At 45.1% G+C, this 23,490-nt stretch overlaps 1 protein-coding gene across 1 annotated transcript in view; it reads right to left on the minus strand.

Annotated features, from left to right (window-relative positions):
• LOC147084233 (uncharacterized) overlaps positions 1-18,323 on the minus strand; it is a 37,771-nt gene extending 19,448 nt beyond the window's left edge. The window contains exons 1-2 of the mRNA XM_085979324.1: positions 17,650-18,323; positions 4,593-4,759 (exon numbers count right to left, since the gene is read on the minus strand). Of these exons, the coding sequence (XP_085835450.1) occupies positions 4,593-4,759; positions 17,650-17,713 (231 nt within the window). The 5' untranslated portion in view covers positions 17,714-18,323. The remainder of the gene's footprint in view (positions 1-4,592; positions 4,760-17,649) is intronic.
• Between the last annotated feature and the right edge of the window lie 5,167 nt (positions 18,324-23,490).

Genomic DNA, 23,490 nt, shown 5'->3' on the forward strand with positions numbered 1-23,490 from the left:
TTAGAGAGTGCGATTTGAGAACGTTGGACTCAATCCACTAGAGGTGAGCAGATTAAGTGAGGGTTTGCTGCAAGTCTTCAGATTCTGAAGAGTTATGATCCAATAAATAGTTACTGATAGTTTCCACTGATTGCCCAGAGGGAACATATTTATGCTATTTAGAAGAATTCGGTGTGAAGGTTGATAAACTGAATTACACACGAGGTGGTTACAAAGCAGAATTCAATCCCACAAGCTATGTTAGAAGCAAGTGGACCTTTTTTTAAAAATAAAATCAATTTCCTTTGCTGCGTGGATAGAAATTAATGCTGGAGAATGGGGAGTGAACAGAAGATTGCACCTGGACTAATTGGGATACTAACCATAATGCGGTCAACAGGAGGTTGGAATTTGACAAGGTGGGATATCAACAGTAATGGGTGGTGAGCAGGAGATTGGGAATAGACTAGGTGGGATATTAACAGCAATGGGCAGTGAGCAGGAGGTTGGGATTAGACTAGGTGGGATATTAACAGTAATGGGCAGTGAGCAGGAGGTTGGGAATAGACTAGGTGGGATATTAACAGTAATGGGTAGTGAGCAGGAGGTTGGGATTAAACTAGGTGGGATATTAACAGTAATGGGCAGTGAGCAGGAGGTTGGGAATAGACTAGGTGGGATATTAACCATAATGGGCAGTGAGCAGGAGGTTGGGAATAGACTAGGTGGGATATTAACGGCAATGGGTAGGGAACAGGAGGTTGGGATTAGACTAGGTGGGATATTAACGGTAATGGGCAGTGAGCAGGAGGTTGGGATTAGACTAGGTGGGATATTAACGGTAATGGGCAGTGAGCAGGAGGTTGGGATTAGACTTGGTGCGATATTAACGGTAATGGTAGTGAGCAGGAGGTTGGGATTAGACTAGGTGGAGTATTAACAGTAATGGGCAGTGAGCAGGATGTTGGGATTAGACGAGGTGGGATATTAACAGCAATGGGCAGTGAGCAGGAGGTTGGGATTAGACTTGGTGGGATATTAACAGTAATGGGTAGTGAGCAGGAGGTTGGGATTAGACTTGGTGGGATATTAACGGTAATGGGCAGTGAGCAGGAGGTTTGGATTAGACTAGGTGGGATATTAACAGGATTGGGCAGTGAGCCGGAGGTTGGGATTAGACTAGGTGGGATATTAACAGTAATGGGCAGTGAGCAGGAGGTTGGGATTAGACTAGGTGGGATATTAAACAAGGGGAATTATGATGCCATGAGACGGGAACTGAGTAGGTCTGATTGGACAACGTTCCTGGGAGGACTGGAGGTAGATAAACAATGGCAAACATTTAAAGATAGAATGACAAAATTGCAAAAATTGTTTATACCAATCTGGCATAAAAGGAAATCTAAAAAGGTGACTCAACCGTGGATAACAGGGGAAATTAGAGACAGCATAAAATCCAAAGATAGGGCGTATAAAATAGCCAAAAAAAGCGCCAGAGCGGAAGATTGGGAACAGTTTAAGATAGAGCAAAGGAGGGCAAAGGGCATAATCAAGAGGGGCAAAATAGCTTACGAAAACAAGCTGGCGGAAAATATAAAAACTAACTCCAAAAGCTTTTATAAGTATATCAAAAGGAAAAGACTGGTGAAAACCAAAGTTGGTCCATTGCAGTCAGATACGGGGGAATATATAATGGGAAATAAGGAAATGGCAGATCAACTAAATGCATACTTTGGGTCAGTCTTTACGAAGGAAGACACAAAAAACCTCCCTGGGATATCGGGAAAAATAGGGACATTGGCAAAGGAGGAACTGACGCAAATCAATATCTCTAAGGATATGGTGTTAAGGAAGCTAAAGGGATTGAAGGTGGACAAATCCCCAGGGCCTGATAACATGCATCCTAGGGTACTGAAGGAGGTGGCCCTAGAGATAGCGGATGCACTAAGGATGATTTTTCAGAATTCATTAGACTCGGGAACAGTGCCCATGGATTGGAGGGTAGCTAACGTTACCCCACTATTCAAAAAGGGGGGTAGGGAAAAAGCAGGTAATTACAGACCTGTAAGCCTTACATCAGTTGTGGGCAAAATGCTGGAGTCCATCATTAAGGATGAAATAGCGGAGCACTTAGCAAATGGGGACAGGATAGGACAGAGTCAACATGGATTTACAAAGGGTAAATCGTGCTTGACTAATCTATTGGAATTTTTTGAGGGAGTAACTGGTAGAATAGATGGGGGAGAGCCAGTAGATGTGGTGTACCTGGACTTCCAAAAGGCCTTCGATAAGGTCCCACATAAAAGATTAGCATGGAAAATTGAGGCTCATGGGATAAAGGGGAAAGTTTTGGCGTGGATAGGGAACTGGCTGTCAGATAGAAAACAGAGAGTTGGAATAAACGGCTCATTTTCTGAATGGCAGGCAGTAACAAGTGGGGTACCACAGGGATCTGTCCTGGGCCCCCAGCTGTTCACAATTTACATTAATGACCTGGATCAGGGAGTCGGATGCAGCATTTCCAAATTTGCAGACGACACTAAACTAGGAGGGGGGGTGGGCTCAGAGGAAGAGACCAGGAAGCTCCAGAGCGATTTGGACAGACTGGGCGATTGGGCGGATAAATGGCAGATGCACTATAATGTGGACAAGTGCGAAGTTATCCACCTTGGGTGCAGGAACGGGAGGGCAAATTATTATTTAAATGGCAATAGATTGGGAGAGGGGGAAGTACAGAGAGACCTGGGTGTTCTTGTACACCAGTCACTGAAGGCGAGCATGCAGGTGCAACAGGCGGTCAAGAAGGCAAACGGTATGCTGGCCTTCATAGCAAAAGGGTTAGAATACAGGAACAGGGATACCTTGCTGCAGCTGTACAGGGCACTGGTGAGACCACACCTCGAGTACTGTGTACAGTTTTGGTCGCCTCATCTGAGGAAGGATGTTCTTGCCATGGAGGGGGTGCAGCGGCGATTCACCAGGCTGATACCAGGAATGGCGGGAATGACCTATGAGGAGAGACTATGTAGTTTAGGGATGTACACACTGGAGTTTAGAAGATTGAGAGGGGACCTCATAGAAGTGTATAAAATTCTGACAGGTCTAGACAGACTGGATGCAGAAGGAATGTTTCCCTTGGCGGGTGAGAACAGAACTAGAGGACATAATTTAAGGATAAGGGCTAAACCATTTAGGACAGAGATGAGGGGGAATTTCTTCACTCAGAGAGTGGTGAACCTGTGGAACTCATTGCCACAGAGGGCAGTGTACGCCAGCTCATTAAATATATTTAAGAGGGAATTAGATATATTTCTACGGGCAAAAGGGGTTAAGGGTTACGGAGAGAAGGCGGGGACGGGATACTGAATTAAAGGATCAGCCATGATCTCATCGAATGGCGGAGCAGGCACGAAGGGCCGAATGGCCTACTCCTGCTCCTATCTTCTATGTATCTATGTATCTATGTATATTAACAGTAATGGGCAGTGAGCAGGAGGTTGGGATTAGACTAGGTGGGATATTAACGGTAATGGGCAGTGAGCAGGAAGTTGGGATTAGACTAGGTGGGTTATTAACAGTAATGGGCAGTGAGCAGGAGGTTGGGATTAGACTAGGTGGGTTATTAACAGTAATGGGCAGTGAGCAGGAGGTTGGGATTAGACTAGGTGGGATATTAACAGTAATGGGCAGTGAGCAGGAGGTTGGGATTAGACTAGGTGGGATATTAACAGTAATGGGCAGTGAGCAGGAGGTTGGGATTAGACTAGGTGGGATATTAACAGTAATGGGCAGTGAGCAGGAGGTTGGGATTAGACTTGGTGGGATATTAACAATAATTGGTAGTGAGCTGGAGGTTGGGATGAGAGTAAATTTCCTAGATTATCGACTGGGAAAGTTGGTAGCAGGTCGACCATCCATTATACACCCTGCCCGATTATCATTTCCATTTAGCTCTGTTCCATTACAGGTAACTGACAGAACAGTACAGGCTGCTTGCTGTAATTTCCTGAAGTGCTGTCCCGGGGAGTGACGCTCCTCGACAGGTTCTACCGCCAGTATTGAGTCTCTGTCAAAGTTGGAATTGACTCCCGGTGATGCAGGGGGAGGAAAAACCTGCACAGCGTCGGGTTTTCAATCCTCATTCTTTGGGGAGTTAGTTTTCCTGTTCGTGTCTCAGACATTTTAACCATTGTGTTTTTGTTCTTGAAAAGCCTCTCATTTACTCCACAGATGATTTTTGTCATCTCTCATTTCCTTCATTTACTTTAAGTAGTTTCCAGGTCAGTAAACTCACGACGTTCCCTGAAATTCCTGTCTGTTGCCTCTGGCCTCTCCTTTTCCCAGTCCCACTAAAACTGTTCCCTTTGTTTTCAGTCCACAAAGAGTTATACCCAAACCGTTCCCCTGTCCTTTGTACAGATACTGACGGATCCGCTGGGTATTTTAACCTCTTCATATCGTTGTTTCAGATTCACAATATTTTCAGTTTTATCTATTTAGTTCCTATTTGACAAGTTTCTCTTCGGTAACATTCTGTGATTCTAAGATCTGATATCCTGTCAGTTCTGTGATGTTTGGATAATCCAGACTCATTCTGTGTCCCTCCCACTTACCCGATGTTCTTGTCCACTGAAATGCCTCTCGTATGTTAACAACAAGCTGACTCCGTCCACCCCTCCTTCAATCGCCTGTTCCAGACTGTCCCGGTAGAATTTCGTGAACCGGAACAGCTGGTAATCGTCACACTTTGTCAAGAACTCAGTGATTGTAGAGTTCGGATCTGTGAACACAAATGGAGAAAACTAAACACATTATCCACATTCTACCCAGGCGGCTACATGTCATCGTATACCAAACGGCGACACCTTCTGGTGAGCCACATTATCAAACACCTTCTGGTGAGCCACATTATCAAACACCTTCCTGTGAGCCACATTATCAAACACCTTCTGGTGAGCCACATTATCAAACACCTTCTGATAACCCACATACACCGCATGTACAACATTCCATCAACCGATATAGTCACGGCTCCACAAAACTACATCTTAATGTGTTGGGAGATTGGGCACATGACTGGCAAATGGTGTTTAGCTTGGATAAGTGCCGTGTTATGCCTGTGGGCAGTGCGAGTGCTCAACATTCATACACCCTTCATGGCATTAAATAAGGGGGAGAAAGGAAGATCCGGGTATTCTGGTGTATACATCTCTAAAGGTACAGGAGCAATGTCGTGAAGTGATAGCTAGAACAAAGGGGGTATTGGTGTGCGTTCATATGACAGTAGGGTATACGATGACCTATTCTGTCCTAGTACAAGACCTTGGTAAAGGCTTCACTTGGAATACTGTGTCCAGTTATGGTCCCCACATAAGGTGGGTGGTATTGAAGCTTTGAAACTGATGCAGAGGAGGGACATTACACTAATTCCCAGTATAAAGCAATTTAGCTATCAAGATAGGCTAAGAATGTGGACTCTACACTTTAGAGAAGCAAAGACTAAGCGGTGATCTGATTGAGGTTTATAAGATGATGAAGGGAATCAATTGTGTTCCATTTAACAGTTTGTTCCAATTACATAGCTTACGGAGGGCCAGGGGTCACCATTTTAAGTTGTGCAAGGCCAAATTTAAGTTAGATGTCAGGAGGTGGTTCTTTTCCCAGAGAATAGTCGACCTCTGGAACAGGATACCTTCTCTGGCGGTGGACACTGACTCTGTGAATTCCTTCAGGCGAGAGCTGGACCTGTTCCTGTTTGGTGTGGACATCACCTCTTACAACAGGAAGACACTTCCGGGAATTCAGTGCAAGATTGATCTGCTGGACTAGTTTCAATCGCCTAGATGGGTCGGAGAGGAATTTCCCCTATTTAAATCCCCCAAATTGACCTGTGTTTTTACCTGTTTTTTTTCACCTCACCCATGGTTTGGTTTGGGATAGCTAGAACAAAGTATGACAAAGTATCGCAATTGCCTGGGAAAGTCTGGATGGACCAAAGGGTCTTTACCTGTCCGTCATTGTTCGTAAAATTGTCATATACGACTTTTCTGCAGCTAATCCGTTCCAGCCTCCCCTCATTATCCTCTTTCTCGCTAAATGCTCGCTAATTCAACCTGGATTAACAGATTTGGTGGGGTTTCTACACAATGGTCTCTGGTTACCAGGTTAATCCTCTCTCCACATTAGAACAGAAACATCACTTGGGCTCCTTCAGTCCACCTGTATATTTTTGATATTAAACCTGGGTTGAAATGCTGTGGTCAGTCCCTCCTATCACCTCTCTGACTTCCTCTAACAATCTGATATTAAACCTGGGTTGAAATGCTGTGCTCAGTCCCTCCTATCACCTCTCTGACTTCCTCTAACAGTCTGATATTAAACCTGGGTTGAAATGCTGTGCTCAGTCCCTCCTATCACCTCTCTGACTCCCTCTAACAGTCTGATATTAAACCTGGGTTGAAATGCTGTGCTCAGTCCCTCCTATCTCCGCTCTGACTTCCTCTAACAGTCTGATATTAAACCTGGGTTGAAATGCTGTGCTCAGTCCCTCCTATCTCCTCTCTGACTTCCTCTAACAGTCTGATATTAAACCTGGGTTGAAATGCTGTGCTCAGTCCCTCCTATCACCTCTCTGACTTCCTCTCACAGTCTGATATTAAACCTGGGTTGAAATGCTGTGCTCAGTCCCTCCTATCACCTCTCTGACTTCCTCTAACAGTCTGATATTAAACCTGGGTTGAAATGCTGTGCTCAGTCCCTCCTATCTCCGCTCTGACTTCATCTAACAGTCTGATATTAAACCTGGGTTGAAATGCTGTGCTCAGTCCCTCCTATCTCCTCTCTGACTTCCTCTAACAGTCTGATATTAAACCTGGGTTGAAATGCTGTGCTCAGTCCCTCCTATCACCTCTCTGACTTCCTCTAACAGTCTGATATTAAACCTGGGTTGAAATGCTGTGCTCAGTCCCTCCTATCACCTCTCTGACTTCTTCTAACAGTCTGATATTAAACCTGGGTTGAAATGCTGTGCTCAGTCCCTCCTATCACCTCTCTGACTTCCTCTAACAGTCTGATATTAAACCTGGTTTGAAATGCTGTGCTCAGTCCCTCCTATCTCCTCTCTGACTTCCTCTAACAATCTGATATTAAACCTGCGTTGAAATGCTGTGCTCAGTCCCTCCTATCACCTCTCTGACTTCCTCTAACAGTCTGATATTAAACCTGGGTTGAAATGCTGTGCTCAGTCCCTCCTATCACCTCTCTGACTTCCTCTAACAGTCTGATATTAAACCTGGGTTGAAATGCTGTGCTCAGTCCCTCCTATCACCTCTCTGACTCCCTCTAACAGTCTGATATTAAACCTGGGTTGAAATGCTGTGCTCAGTCCCTCCTATCACCTCTCTGACTTCCTCTAACAGTCTGATATTAAACCTGGGTTGAAATGCTGTGCTCAGTCCCTCCTATCACCTCTCTGACTTCCTCTAACAGTCTGATATTAAACCTGGGTTGAAATGCTGTGCTCAGTCCCTCCTATCACCTCTCTGACTTCCTCTAACAATCTGATATTAAACCTGGGTTGAAATGCTGTGCTCAGTCCCTCCTATCACCTCTCTGACTCCCTCTAACAGTCTGATATTAAACCTGGGTTGAAATGCTGTGCTCAGTCCCTCCTATCACCTCTCTGACTTCCTCTAACAGTCTGATATTAAACCTGGGTTGAAATGCTGTGCTCAGTCCCTCCTATCTCCTCTCTTACTTCCTCCAACAGTCTGATATTAAACCTGGGTTGAAATGCTGTGCTCAGTCCCTCCTATCACCTCTCTGACTCCCTCTAACAGTCTGATATTAAACCTGGGTTGAAATGCTGTGCTCAGTCCCTCCTATCTCCTCTCTGACTTCCTCTAACAGTCTGATATTAAACCTGGGTTGAAATGCTGTGCTCAGTCCCTCCTATCTCCTCTCTGACTTCCTCTAACAGTCTGATATTAAACCTGGGTTGAAATGCTGTGCTCAGTCCCTCCTATCACCTCTCTGACTTCCTCTAACAATCTGATATTAAACCTGGGTTGAAATGCTGTGCTCAGTCCCTCCTATCACCTCTCTGACTTCCTCTAACAGACTGATATTAAACCTGGGTTGAAATGCTGTGCTCAGTCCCTCCTATCACCTCTCTGACTTCCTCTAACAGTCTGATATTAAACCTGGGTTGAAATGCTGTGCTCAGACCCTCCTATCACCTCTCTGACTTCCTCTAACAGTCTGATATTAAACCTGGGTTGAAATGCTGTGCTCAGTCCCTCCTATCACCTCTCTGACTTCCTCTAACAGTCTGATATTAAACCTGGGTTGAAATGCTGTGCTCAGTCCCTCCTATCACCTCTCTGACTTCCTCTAACAGTCTGATATTAAACCTGGGTTGAAATGCTGTGCTCAGTCCCTCCTATCTCCTCTCTGACTTCCTCTAACAGTCTGATATTAAACCTGGTTTGAAATGCTGTGCTCAGTCCCTCCTATCACCTCTCTGACTTCCTCTAACAGTCTGATATTAAACCTGGGTTGAAATGCTGTGCTCAGTCCCTCCTATCTCCTCTCTGACTTCCTCCAACAGTCTGATATTAAACCTGGGTTGAAATGCTGTGCTCAGTCCCTCCTATCACCTCTCTGACTTCCTCTAACAGTCTGATATTAAACCTGGGTTGAAATGCTGTGCTCAGTCCCTCCTATCTCCTCTCTGACTTCATCTAACAGTCTGATAATAAACCTGGGTTGAAATGCTGTGCTCAGTCCCTCCTATCACCTCTCTGACTTCCTCTAACAGTCTGATATTAAACCTGGGTTGAAATGCTGTGCTCAGTCCCTCCTATCACCTCTCTGACTTCCTCTAACAGTCTGATATTAAACCTGGGTTGAAATGCAGTGCTCAGTCCCTCCTATCTCCGCTCTGACTTCCTCTAACAGTCTGATATTAAACCTGGGTTGAAATGCTGTGCTCAGTCCCTCCTATCACCTCTCTGACTCCCTCTAACAGTCTGATATTAAACCTGGGTTGAAATGCTGTGCTCAGTCCCTCCTATCTCCTCTCTGACTTCCTCTAACAGTCTGATATTAAACCTGGGTTGAAATGCTGTGCTCAGTCCCTCCTATCTCCTCTCTGACTTCCTCTAACAGTCTGATATTAAACCTGGGTTGAAATGCTGTGCTCAGTCCCTCCTATCACCTCTCTGACTCCCTCTAACAGTCTGATATTAAACCTGGGTTGAAATGCTGTGCTCAGTCCCTCCTATCACCTCTCTGACTTCCTCTAACAGTCTGATATTAAACCTGGGTTGAAATGCTGTGCTCAGTCCCTCCTATCACCTCTATGACTCCCTCTAACTGTCTGATATTAAACCTGGGTTGAAATGCTGTGCTCAGTCCCTCCTATCACCTCTCTGACTTCCTCTAACAGTCTGATATTAAACCTGGGTTGAAATGCTGTGCTCAGTCCCTCCTATTACCTCTCTGACTCCCTCTAACAGTCTGATATTAAACCTGGGTTGAAATGCTGTGCTCAGTCCCTCCTATCTCCTCTCTGACTTCCTCTAACAATCTGATATTAAACCTGGGTTGAAATGCTGTGCTCAGTCCCTCCTATCACCTCTCTGACTCCCTCTAACAGTCTGATATTAAACCTGGGTTGAAATGCTGTGCTCAGTCCCTCCTATCTCCTCTCTGACTTCCTGTAACAGTCTGATATTAAACCTGGGTTGAAATGCTGTGGTCAGTCCCTCCTATCACCTCTCTGACTTCCTCTAACAGTCTGATATTAAACCTGGGTTGAAATGCTGTGCTCAGTCCCTCCCATCTCCTCTCTGACTTCCTCTAACAGTCTGATATTAAACCTGGGTTGAAATGCTGTGCTCAGTCCCTCCTATCACCTCTCTGACTCCCTCTAACAGTCTGATATTAAACCTGGGTTGAAATGCTGTGCTCAGTCCCTCCTATCTCCTCTCTGACTTCCTCTAACAGTCTGATATTAAACCTGGGTTGAAATGCTGTGCTCAGTCCCTCCTATCACCTCTCTGACTTCCTCTAACAGTCTGATATTAAACCTGGGTTGAAATGCTGTGCTCAGTCCCTCCTATCACCGCTCTGACTTCCTCTAACAGTCTGATATTAAACCTGGGTTGAAATGCTGTGCTCAGTCCCTCCTATCACCTCTCTGACTTCCTCTAACAGTCTGATATTAAACCTGGGTTGAAATGCTGTGCTCAGTCCCTCCTATCACCTCTCTGACTTCCTCTAACAGTCTGATATTAAACCTGGGTTGAAATGCTGTGCTCAGTCCCTCCTGTCACCTCTCTGACTTCCTCCAACAGTCTGATATTAAACCTGGGTTGAAATGCTGTGCTCAGTCCCTCCTATCACCACTCTGACTTCCTCTAAGAATCTGATATTAAACCTGGGTTGAAATGCTGTGCTCAGTCCCTCCTATCTCCTCTCTGACTCCCTCTAACAGTCTGATATTAAACCTGTGTTGAAATGCTGTGCTCAGTCCCTCCTATCTCCTCTCTGACTTCCTCTAACAGTCTGATATTAAACCTGGGTTGAAATGCTGTGCTCAGTCCCTCCTATCACCTCTCTGACTTCCTCTAACAGTCTGATATAAAACCTGGGTTGAAATGCTGTGCTCAGTCCCTCCTATCACCTCTCTGACTTCCTCTAACAGTCTGATATTAAACCTGGGTTGAAATGCTGTGCTCAGTCCCTCCTATCAGCTCTCTGACTTCCTCTAACAGTCTGATATTAAACCTGGGTTGAAATGCTGTGCTCAGTCCCTCCTATCACCTCTCTGACTCCCTCTAACAGTCTGATATTAAACCTGTGTTGAAATGCTGTGCTCAGTCCCTCCTATCACCTCTCTGACTTCCTCTAACAGTCTGATATTAAACCTGGGTTGAAATGCTGTGCTCAGTCCCTCCTATCACCTCTCTGACTCCCTCTAACAGTCTGATATTAAACCTGGGTTGAAATGCTGTGCTCAGTCCCTCCTATCACCTCTCTGACTTCCTCTAACAGTCTGATATTAAACCTGTGTTGAAATGCTGTGGTCAGTCCCTCTTATCACCTCTCTGACTTCCTCCAACAGTCTGATATTAAACCTGGGTTGAAATGCTGTGGTCAGTCCCTCCTATCTCCTCTCTGACTTCCTCTAACAGTCTGGGGTGCATTAATTCTGAGCCCAGGTGACTTCTCCACCTCGGTTACTTTACTCAGATCCAAATCCTACTCTACAGTGCTCTGTAACTGTGGACGCACATCCTCCTCCAGTACGTCAACATTCTCACTTCCACCATTTTTAGAAAGTAAAGGAAATATTTTGTATCTCCCCAAAATTGCCTCCCCCACAACGAGTTTCCCCAGTCCCACCTCTCTCACCTCCACTGCTCGCTGGCCTGTAAAACCCACTGAGAATTGGGCTATCTCCCTTACTGTTGCTGAATTCCCTATATATGGATTCCATCTTAGCATTGCTCCCTGGAACACCCGTATGTTCTAAACCCCTCCCCCTCTCTCTCTCACTCGCTCTCCTCCTTTCAGATGTTCCATAAACCTTACCACTCTGAGCAAGCTTTTGCTCACCTGTCCTAATATCACCTTATGTGACTCGGTGTAAGATTTTGATTGGTCACACTCCTGTGAAGCACCTTGGGACGTTTTACTACATTAAAGGTGCTATATAAACACACGTTTGTTCATGTTGTTGTTCTCCGCTGTCATAGAATGTTTATTAATACTGGCGGCCACAAACTTTCACTCTTCCTTCAAAATGTTATCACCAGGAACATTTCCCTCTGAATCCGGTGAAAACCAAGGCCCTGTCTTAGATACTAGATCACATCTCATGCTTCTGAATGTTTGGAATGATTTGTTCACTCACACACAACTCAATACTCGCTCCAACACTGGGAATGTTGACTTGTCCCCGTTTCTTCTATAGATACTAGATCACATCTCATGTTTCTGAATGTTTGGAATGATTTGTTCACTCACACACAACTCAATACTCGCTCCAACACTGGGAATGTTGACTTGTCCCCGTTTCTTCTATAGATACTAGATCACATCTCATGTTTCTGAATGTTTGGAATGATTTGTTCACTCACACACAACTCAATACTAGCTCCAACACTGGGAATGTTGACTTGTCCCCGTTTCTTCTATAGATACTAGATCACATCTCATGTTTCTGAATGTTTGGAATGATTTGTTCACTCACACACAACTCAATACTAGCTCCAACACTGGGAATGTTGACTTGTCGCCGTTTCTTCTACAGATACTAGATCACATCTCATGTTTCTGAATGTTTGGAATGATTTGTTCACACACACACAACTCAATACTCGCTCCAACACTGGGAATGTTGACTTGTCCCCGTTTCTTCTATAGATACTAGATCACATCTCATGTTTCTGAATGTTTGGAATGATTTGTTCACTCACACACAACTCAATACTAGCTCCAACACTGGGAATGTTGACTTGTCCCCGTTTCTTCTATAGATACTAGATCACATCTCATGTTTCTGAATGTTTGGAATGATTTGTACACTCACACACAACTCAATACTCGCTCCAACACTGGGAATGTTGACTTGTCCCCGTTTCTTCTATAGATACTAGATCGCATTCTCATGTTTCTGAATGTTTGGAATGATTTGTACACTCACACACAACTGAATACTAGCTCCAACACTGGGAATGTTGACTTGTCCCCGTTTCTTCTATAGATACTAGATCACATCTCATGTTTCTGAATGTTTGGAATGATTTGTTCACTCACACACAACTCAATACTCGCTCCAACACTGGGAATGTTGACTTGTCCCCGTTTCCTCTATAGATACTAGATCACATCTCATGTTTCTGAATGTTTGGAATGATTTGTTCACTCACACACAACTCAATACTAGCTCCAACACTGGGAATGTTGACTTGTCCCCGTTTCTTCTATAGATACGAGATCACATCTCATGTTTCTGAATGTTTGGAATGATTTGTACACTCACACACAACTCAATACTCGCTCCAACACTGGGAATGTTGACTTGTCCCCGTTTCTTCTATAGATACTAGATCACATCTCATGTTTCTGAATGTTTGGAATGATTTGTTCACTCACACACAACTCAATACTCGCTCCAACACAGGGAATGTTGACTTGTCCCCGTTTCTTCTATAGATACTAGATCACATCCCATGTTTCTGAATGTTTGGAATGATTTGTTCACTCACACACAACTCAATACTAGCTCCAACACTGGGAATGTTGACTTGTCCCCGTTTCTTCTACAGATACTAGATCACATCCCATGTTTCTGAATGTTTGGAATGATTTGTTCACACACACACAACTCAATACCAGCTCCAACACTGGGAATGTTGACTTGTCGCCGTTTCTTCTACAGATACTAGATCACATCTCATGTTTCTGAATGTTTGGAATGATTTGTTCACTCACACACAACTCAATACTCGTTCCAACACTGGGAATGTTGACTTGTCCCCGTTTCTTCTATAGATACTAGATCACATCTCATGTTTCTGAATGTTTGGAATGATTTGTTCACTCACACACAACTCAATACTCGCTCCAACACTGGGAATGTTGACTTGTCCCCGTTTCTTCTATAGATACTAGATCACATCTCATGTTTCTGAATGTTTGGAATGATTTGTTCACTCACACACAACTCAATACTCGGTCCAACACTGGGAATGTTGACTTGTCCCCGTTTCTTCTATAGATACTAGATCACATCTCATGTTTCTGAATGTTTGGAATGATTTGTACACTCACACACAACTCAATACTAGCTCCAACACTGGGAATGTTGACTTGTCCCCGTTTCTTCTATAGATACTAGATCACATCTCATGTTTCTGAATGTTTGGAATGATTTGTTCACTCACACACAACTCAATACTCGCTCCAACACTGGGAATGTTGACTTGTCCCCGTTTCTTCTATAGATACTAGATCACATCTCATGTTTCTGAATGTTTGGAATGATTTGTTCACTCACACACAACTCAATACTCGCTCCAACACTGGGAATGTTGACTTGTCCCCGTTTCTTCTATAGATAATAGATCACATCTCATGTTTCTGAATGTTTGGAATGATTTGTACACTCACACACAACTCAATACTAGCTCCAACACTGGGAATGTTGACTTGTCCCCGTTTCTTCTATAGATACTAGATCACATCTCATGTTTCTGAATGTTTGGAATGATTTGTTCACTCACACACAACTCAATACTCGCTCCAACACTGGGAATGTTGACTTGTCCCCGTTTCTTCTATAGATACTAAATCACATCTCATGTTTCTGAATGTTTGGAATGATTTGTTCACTCACACTCAACTCAATACTCGCTCCAACACTGGGAATGTTGACTTGTCCCCGTTTCTTCTATAGATACTAGATCACATCTCATGTTTCTGAATGTTTGGAATGATTTGTTCACTCACACACAACTCAATACTCGCTCCAACACTGGGAATGTTGACTTGTCCCCGTTTCTTCTATAGATACTAGATCACATCTCATGTTTCTGAATGTTTGGAATGATTTGTTCACTCACACACAACTCAATACTCGCTCCAACACTGGGAATGTTGACTTGTCCCCGTTTCTTCTATAGATACTAGATCACATCTCATGTTTCTGAATGTTTGGAATGATTTGTTCACTCACACACAACTCAATACTCGCTCCAACACTGGGAATGTTGACTTGTCCCCGTTTCTTCTATAGATACTAGATCACATCTCATGTTTCTGAATGTTTGGAATGATTTGTTCACTCACACACAACTCAATACTCGCTCCAACACTGGGAATGTTGACTTGTCCCCGTTTCTTCTATAGATACTAGATCACATCTCATGTTTCTGAATGTTTGGAATGATTTGTTCACTCACACACAACTCAATACTCGCTCCAACACTGGGAATGTTGACTTGTCCCCGTTTCTTCTATAGATACTAGATCACATCTCATGTTTCTGAATGTTTGGAATGATTTGTTCACTCACACACAACTCAATACTAGCTCCAACACTGGGAATGTTGACTTGTCCCCGTTTCTTCTATAGATACTAGATCACATCTCATGTTTCTGAATGTTTGGAATGATTTGTTCACACACACAACTCAATACTAGCTCCAACACTGGGAATGTTGACTTGCCCCGTTTCTTCTATAGATACTAGATCACATCTCATGTTTCTGAATGTTTGGAATGATTTGTTCACTCACACACAACTCAATACTAGCTCCAACACTTGGAATGTTGACTTGTCCCCGTTTCTTCTATAGATACTAGATCACATCTCATGTTTCTGAATGTTTGGAATGATTTGTACACTCACACACAACTCAATACTCGCTCCAACACTGGGAATGTTGACTTGTCCCCGTTTCTTCTATAGATACTCAATCACATCTCATGTTTCTGAATGTTTGGAATGATTTGTACACTCACGCACAACTCAATACTCGCTCCAACACTGGGAATGTTGACTTGTCCCCGTTTCTTCTATAGATACTAGATCACATCTCATGTTTCTGAATGTTTGGAATGATTTGTTCACTCACACACAACTCAATACTAGCTCCAACACTGGGAATGTTGACTTGTCCCCGTTTCTTCTATAGATACTAGATCACATCTCATGTTTCTGAATGTTTGGAATGATTTGTTCACTCACACACACACAATACTAGCTCCAACACTGGGAATGTTGACTTGTCCCCGTTTCTTCTATAGATACTAGATCACATCTCATGTTTCTGAATGTTTGGAATGATTTGTTCACTCACACACAACTCAATACTTGCTCCAACACTGGGAATGTTGACTTGTCCCCGTTTCTTCTATAGATACTAGATCACATCTCATGTTTCTGAATGTTTGGAATGATTTGTTCACACACACACAACTCAATACTCGCTCCAACACTGGGAATGTTGACTTGTCCCCGTTTCTTCTATAGATACTAGATCACATCTCATGTTTCTGAATGTTTGGAATGATTTGTTCACTCACACACAACTCAATACTTGCTCCAACACTGGGAATGTTGACTTGTCTCCCTTTCCTCTATAGATACTAGATCACATCTCATGTTTCTGAATGTTTGGAATGATTTGTTCACTCACACACAACTCAATACTCGCTCCAACACTGGGAATGTTGACTTGTCCCCCTTTCTTCTATAGATACTAGATCACATCTCATGTTTCTGAATGTTTGGAATGATTTGTACACTCACACACACACAATACTCGCTCCAACACTGGGAATGTTGACTTGTCCCCGTTTCTTCTATAGATACTAGATCACATCTCATGTTTCTGAATGTTTGGAATGATTTGTTCACTCACACACAACTCAATACTCGCTCCAACACTGGGAATGTTGACTTGTCCCCGTTTCTTCTATAGATACTAGATCACATCTCATGTTTCTGAATGTTTGGAATGATTTGTTCACTCACACACAACTCAATACTCGCTCCAACACTGGGAATGTTGACTTGTCCCCGTTTCTTCTATAGATACTAGATCACATCTCATGTTTCTGAATGTTTGGAATGATTTGTTCACTCACACAACTCAATACTCGCTCCAACACTGGGAATGTTGACTTGTCCCCTTTTCTTTTAATAAACAAGTGAATTTGTCACTCACTATTTCAAATCCTCTTTCCTTTTTCTTGCTAATACCTTTTTCACTATTTCTTAAATCTTCTGTTTCAACTCCAGCATTTTTATTAATTCCTCTCTCTAGTCTGAGATCCGGTTATTTCCCACTCTCCAGTCACATCCAGATACCCTCCCACTGCTCCATTCACCTTTTCTGTAAAACCATTAATGTTGGTCGGGACAGATCACAGCCGTCACTTCCCTTCCAACTGAACTCAGTCTAGTGCCCCAAGAACGTGAACACTTCCCTCCTGCTCCAGCCCTCAGCCACACATTGACCAGCCTCATATTACCCGTCTTAAGCAGCCCAGTGCAAAACAATCCAGAGATCAACAGCTTGAGGCCTGGTTTCTTAGTTTAGTGCCTCAGTCTCAATAGTCCCTCTATAAACGTATTTCTATCCGTGTTACTGGCTCCGACCATGGCTATATTGTGCTCTCCTTTCCTGCCCAGAGGTGGTCCCACCGGTCAAGGATGTTCTTCCCTCAGCACCAGGGAGGTAACTAACCATTCAGGAGCTGCTCAGGGCTACAGAAGAGGTTGTTTATTCCCCCGACTATACAATCTGCCACCAGTCCCGCTCTCCTATTCCTGTGCCCCACCTGCCACTCACTCTCGCCCCGCTGGGTGGCCTCCTGCTCTCTGGGGCCACACTGTTTGCTCAAGAATATGGTCCTGAGTCACTGTCTCTCTCCACCTTACAGTCCCCAATACTAGGTATCTATTGGACAGTTCCAGTACTCAGGGCCTCCCTCCACCTGTGACTGCAATGTCACTCTAGATGGTCACTCATTTCCCTCTTTGTACACAGCCCCTGTCCTGTTCCCTCGACCTGTGAGAGCTGAAGGTTCAGGCAATAGATCTGGACCTTTTGTCGGGGCAGAAGTTGTATTTAAAGAGTTTTGTGTGCCTACCTGTGTCCATTCTCATTCTTCTTGAAGATGTTGGATCTTCTCCCCTGTCTGGACCTTCAGCCATGGTGGTGACAGGCGTTCCCAGGCTCTGATGCTCTGTAACAAATATAGCATTAATGGAGGGCTAGACAGAAATATTAATGAGAAGGAGAACGTTGCCTTGTTAACATGATATCAAGTCCCTCCTCCCCCATCAGTACAGCAGCTGGTAGCTCTGGGATCTCAGAAAACACCATGAATGTACAACTGGTGGATGTGACTGCTGTTTTACAATCAGAATCCTCCATTTGTGTTTGAGCCCGCGCACGTGCGTCCATTGAAACTATCAATCAGCAGCCTTTCCTTTCTCCACTGTGGAAATGTAAAAGCGATTCAGTTAATTCAGTACCAGTTTGAGTCTTTGTAAAATTCAGTACTTTGCTGTTTCACTAACGCTGCCACTAGTGGAATAAACACACAACAGCAACAGAGGGGCAAGGAGAATGTGTGAGAAATGATTAGTGGCAACATAATAGGGAACACTAACGCCTTTTATAAACATATAGTGAAAGAATAGTCCAAGGAAAGGTGGGGCCGATTAAGGACCAAAAAGGCAACCATCTTGTGGAAGCAGAGGGCATGGCTGAGGTACTAAATTAACACTTTGCATCCGTATTCACTAAAGGAGAGGATGCTGTCAATCATACAGTAAAGGAGGAGGTGGTAGAGCAATTGGACGATGAACTAAAAAGGTTGGCAGGGCTCAATGTAGAAATGTCACCCGCTCTGCCACAATCTTCCAATCCTTGGATATGGGAAAGGTGCCAGAGGACTGGAGGGCTGCAAACATTACTTCCCTGATCAATAAAGGAGAGTGTGATGAACCAACTAACTACAGGTGACTCAGCTTAACATCGGTGTTGAGGAAACTCCTCGGGACAACATTTCCGAAACAAAATTAACTGTCACTTGGAAGAACAGACAAAATGGATTTTTTGTAAAGGCAAATCAAACCTGGCTGACTTGAATGAGCTAATGGATGAAATTGGTTCTTTACCCTAACACACGGAACAGCCATGGGGACCAAATTCGCACCCCAATATGCCAACATCTTCATGCACAAGTTCGAGCAAGACTTCTTCACTGCACAGGACCTCCAACCAACGCTATACACCAGATACATAGATGACATTTTCTTCCTATGGACCCATGGCGGAGAATCACTGAAAAGACGACACGATAACATCAACAAGTTCCATCCCACCATCAAACTCACCATGGACTACTCCTCAGAATCGGTTTCATTCTTGGACACACTAATCTCCATCATAGACGGACACCTCAGCACTTCACTCTCCCGCAAGCCCACGGACAACCTCACGATGCTCCACTTCTCCAGCTTCCACCCTAACCACGTTAAAGAAGCCATCCCCTATGGACAAGCCCTGCAAATACACAGGATCTTCTCAGATGAGGAGGAATGCGATGGACACCTACAGACGCTGAAAGATGCCCTCGTAAGAATGGGATATGGCGCTCGACTTGTCGATTGACAGTTCCGACGGGCCACAGCGAAAAATCGCATAGACCTCCTCAGAAGACAAACACGGGACACAACCAACAGAGTACCCTTCGTCGTCCAATACTTCCCCAGAGCAGAGAAACTACGCCATGTTCTTCGCAGCCTTCAACATGTCATCAATGATGACGAACACCTCGCTAAGGCCATCCCCACGCCTCCACTACTCGCCTTCAAACAGCTGCCTAACCTCAAACAGACCATCGTTCGCAGCAAATTACCTAGCTTTCAGGAGAACAGCGACCACGACACCACACAACCCTGCCACGGCAACCTCTGCAAGACATGCCAGATCATCAACACAGATACCATCATCACATGTGAGGACACCACCCACCAGGTACATGGTACATACTCATGTGACTTGGCCAACATTGTCTACCTCATACATTGCAGGAAAGGATGCCCCGGAGCATGGTACATCGGCGAGACCATGCAGACACTGCGACAACGGATGAACGGACACTGCGCAACAATCGCCAGGCAGGAGTGTTCCCTCCCAGTTGGGGAACATGTCAGCAGTCAAGGACATTCAGCCTCCGATCTTCGGGTAAGCATTCTCCAAGGCGGCCTTTGAGACACACGACAACGCAAAATCGTCGAGCAGAAACTGATAGCCAAGTTCTGCACTCATGAGGACGGCCTCAACTGGGATCTTGGGTTCATGTCACACTACATGTAACCCCACATGATGTAGGGTCATCCAGACTCGAGTGGTCGTTGGCTTGTTCCTTCTACACAGATGCAGCCGGACCTGCTGTGATTTCCAGCAAAAAAAGTCTTTTGTCTGTTTTTTGTTTTTCATACAGACCCCAGCATCTGCAACATTTGACCCCTTGTGACCCCACCTCACTGTTCTTTGATGTAATGTTTTCCTGACTGACCTGTTTGGACACCATTCACACCTTTGATTGCTGTGATTATCTCTATGCTGAGGTGTGATAAATGGCAGTTGGAAAGATTACATGTAATCATCTGGCATTATTCTCGGACTATATAAGCTGTGTCTATATGCATCTCTCCACTTCACCTGACGAAGGAGCAGTGCTCCGAAAGCTTGTGATTTCAAATAAAGCTATTGGACTATAACCTGGTGTTGTGTGACTTCTTACAACAAAATTGGAGCCAATGATATTAAAGGAGCAGTGGCAGCCTGGATACTAAATTGGCGAAGGGACAGAAAACAGACAGTAGTTGTGAACCGATATTGTTCACACTGGAGGGAAGTTTACAGTGTCCCCAGGGGGCGGGATTAGGACCACTGCTCTTTGATTTATTTCAGTGACATGGACTTGGGTATACAGGGCATAGTTTAAAAGTTTGTCGATGACACGAATCTCGGAAAAGTCGTAAACAGTGAGGACAGCAGAAGACTTCAGGAGGAAATAGAGACACTGGTGAAATGGGCAGACACATGGCAGGTGAAATTTAATGCAGAGAAGTGTGAAATGCTGCATTTTGGAAGGAAGAATGAGGCGATGCAATTTAAACCAACTGGTACAATTTAAAGGGGTTGCAGGAACAGAAAAACTTGGGGGTATAGATACAGAAATCTTTGATGGTGACAGGACAGGATGATAAGGCTTTTAGAAACGTATATGGGAGCATTGGCTTTATAATTAGAGGCCCAGGAACATCGAAACAGGAGTAGGCCACTCATTCACTCCAGCTTGTTCCTCCATTCAATTCGATCATGGCTGAGCTGTATCTTAACTCCATCTCCCCGCCTTGGTTCCATATCCCTAAATACCATTGCCTAGCACAAATCTCTCAATCACAGTTTCGTCATTTTCAATTGACCGAACCTCAACAGCTTCTTGAGGGCGAGTGTGCCAGACTTCCACTACACTGTGTCTGAAGAAATGCTTTGTAACATCACCCCTGAACGGCCTCGCTCTGCGGTTAAGGTTACGTGGACCCCTCGTTCTCTCTGCCCATCCACAGTTCCTAACTTCTAACATCACCCCTGAATGGCCTCGCTCTGCGGTTAAGGTTACGTGGACCCCTCGTTCTCTCTGCCCATCCACAGTTCCTAACATCACCCCTGAACGGCCTCGCTCTGCGGTTAAGGTTACGTGGACCCCTCGTTCTCTCTGCCCATCCACAGTTCCTAACTTCTAACATCACCCCTGAACGGCCTCGCTCTGCGGTTAAGGTTACGTGGACCCCTCGTTCTCTCTGCCCATCCACAGTTCCTAACTTCTAACATCACCCCTGAATGGCCTCGCTCTGCGGTTAAGGTTACGTGGACCCCTCGTTCTCTCTGCCCATCCACAGTTCCTAACATCACCCCTGAACGGCCTCGCTCTGTGGTTAAGGTTACGTGGACCCCTCGTTCTCTCTGCCCATCCACAGTTCCTAACTTCTAACATCACCCCTGAACGGCCTCGCTCTGCGGTAAAGGTTATGTGGACCCCTCGTTCTCTCTGCCCATCCACAGTTCCTAACTTCTAACATCACCCCTGAACGGCCTCGCTCTGCGGTTAAGGTTATGTGGACCCCTCGTTCTCTCTGCCCATCCACAGTTCCTAACTTCTAACATCACCCCTGAACGGCCTCGCTCTGCGGTTAAGGTTACGTGGACCCCTCGTTCTCTCTGCCCATCCACAGTTCCTAACTTCTAACATCACCCCTGAACGGCCTCGCTCTGCGGTTAAGGTTACGTGGACCCCTCGTTCTCTCTGCCCATCCACAGTTCCTAACTTCTAACATCACCCCTGAACGGCCTCACTCTGTGGTTAAGGTTACGTGGACCCCTCGTTCTCTCTGCCCATCCACAGTTCCTAACTTCTAACATCACCCCTGAACGGCCGAGCTCTGCGGTTAAGGTTACGTGGACCCCTCGTTCTCTCTGCCCATCCACAGTTCCTAACTTCTAACATCACCCCTGAACGGCCTCGCTCTGCGGTTAAGGTTACGTGGACCCCTCGTTCTCTCTGCCCATCCACAGTTCCTAACTTCTAACCATTTAGAACATTCTCTGATCGATCCTTTTTAGGTCCAACGTGAATGAGCTCATTTCTTTCTGAAGTGAGGGGAGTGCGACAAACTCGCTCAATCCACTCCAGGAGGGTGGGTTCTCCGGCGTTCTGAATGTTATTTAATATTGGTGTCACGAGTCTAACGCCCTCGAACGTATATGTGGATACGATGTCAAGATGTAATGAGAGTGGGAGGAGGCTCCCGTGGAGTATAAACACAGCATAGACCACTAGAGCTGAATGGACTCTTTCTCTGCTGCAGTTTCGATGTAAATCTAATCTGCCCCGAACCGTCACAAACTCCAATCTCTGTGACTGTGACCATGGTGTGTAACCCTTCCTTGTCCATTCAATATAGTCTCATCTGGCATCCTTTTCCATGTCATGGCCTCCACTGTCCATCCCATAAAACTGTTCTTTAATTCGCTAATGGCATCTGGCATCGCTGGCATGGCCAGCATTTATTGACCATCCCTAGTTGCCCCCGAGCAGGTGGTGGTGAGCCACCTTCTTGAACCACTGCAGTCCGTGTGGTGAAGGTACTCCCACAGTGCTGTCAGGGAGGGCGTTCCAGGATTTTGACCCAGTGATGATGAAGGATTGGCGATATACTTCCAAGTCAGGTAGGTGTGTGACTCGGAGGGGAACTTGGAGGTGGTGGTATTCCCATGCACCTGCTGCCCTTGTCCTGCTCGGTGGGAGAGGTCGCGGGTTTGGGAGTTGCTGCCGAAGAAGCCTTGGCGAGTTGCTGCAGTGCATCTTGTAGATGGTACACACTGCAGCCACGGTACGCCGATGGTGGAGGGAGTGAATGTTTAAGGTGGTGGACGGGGTGCCAATCAATAGGCTGCTTTGTCCTGGATGGCGTCGAGCTTCTTGAGTGTTGTTGGAGCTGCTCTCATCCAGGCAAGTGGAGAATATTCCATCACACTCCTGACTTGTGCCTTGTAGATGGTGGAAAGGCTTTGGGGAGTCAGAAGGTGAGACATGCGCCACAGAATTCCTAGCCTCTGACCTGCTCTTGTTGCCACAGTATTTATGTGGCTAGTCCAGTTAAGTTTCTGGTCAATGCTAACCCCCAGGATGTTGATGGTGGGGGATTCGGTGATGAAAATGCCATTGAATGTCAAGGGGAGGCGGTTAGACTCTTGCTTGTTGGAGATAATCATTGCCTGGCACTTGTGTGGTGCGAACATTATCTGCCACTTATCAGCCCAGACCTGAACGTCGGCCAGGTCTTGTTGCATGCGGGCATGGACTGCTTCATTATCTGAGGAGTTGTGAATGGTGCTGAACACTGTG

The sequence above is a fragment of the Somniosus microcephalus genome, unplaced genomic scaffold (genome assembly GCF_052327205.1).
Source record: "Somniosus microcephalus isolate GS21.2 unplaced genomic scaffold, FLI_Smic_1.0 unresolved_chr9, whole genome shotgun sequence".
Classification (NCBI taxonomy): Eukaryota; Metazoa; Chordata; class Chondrichthyes; order Squaliformes; family Somniosidae; genus Somniosus; species Somniosus microcephalus.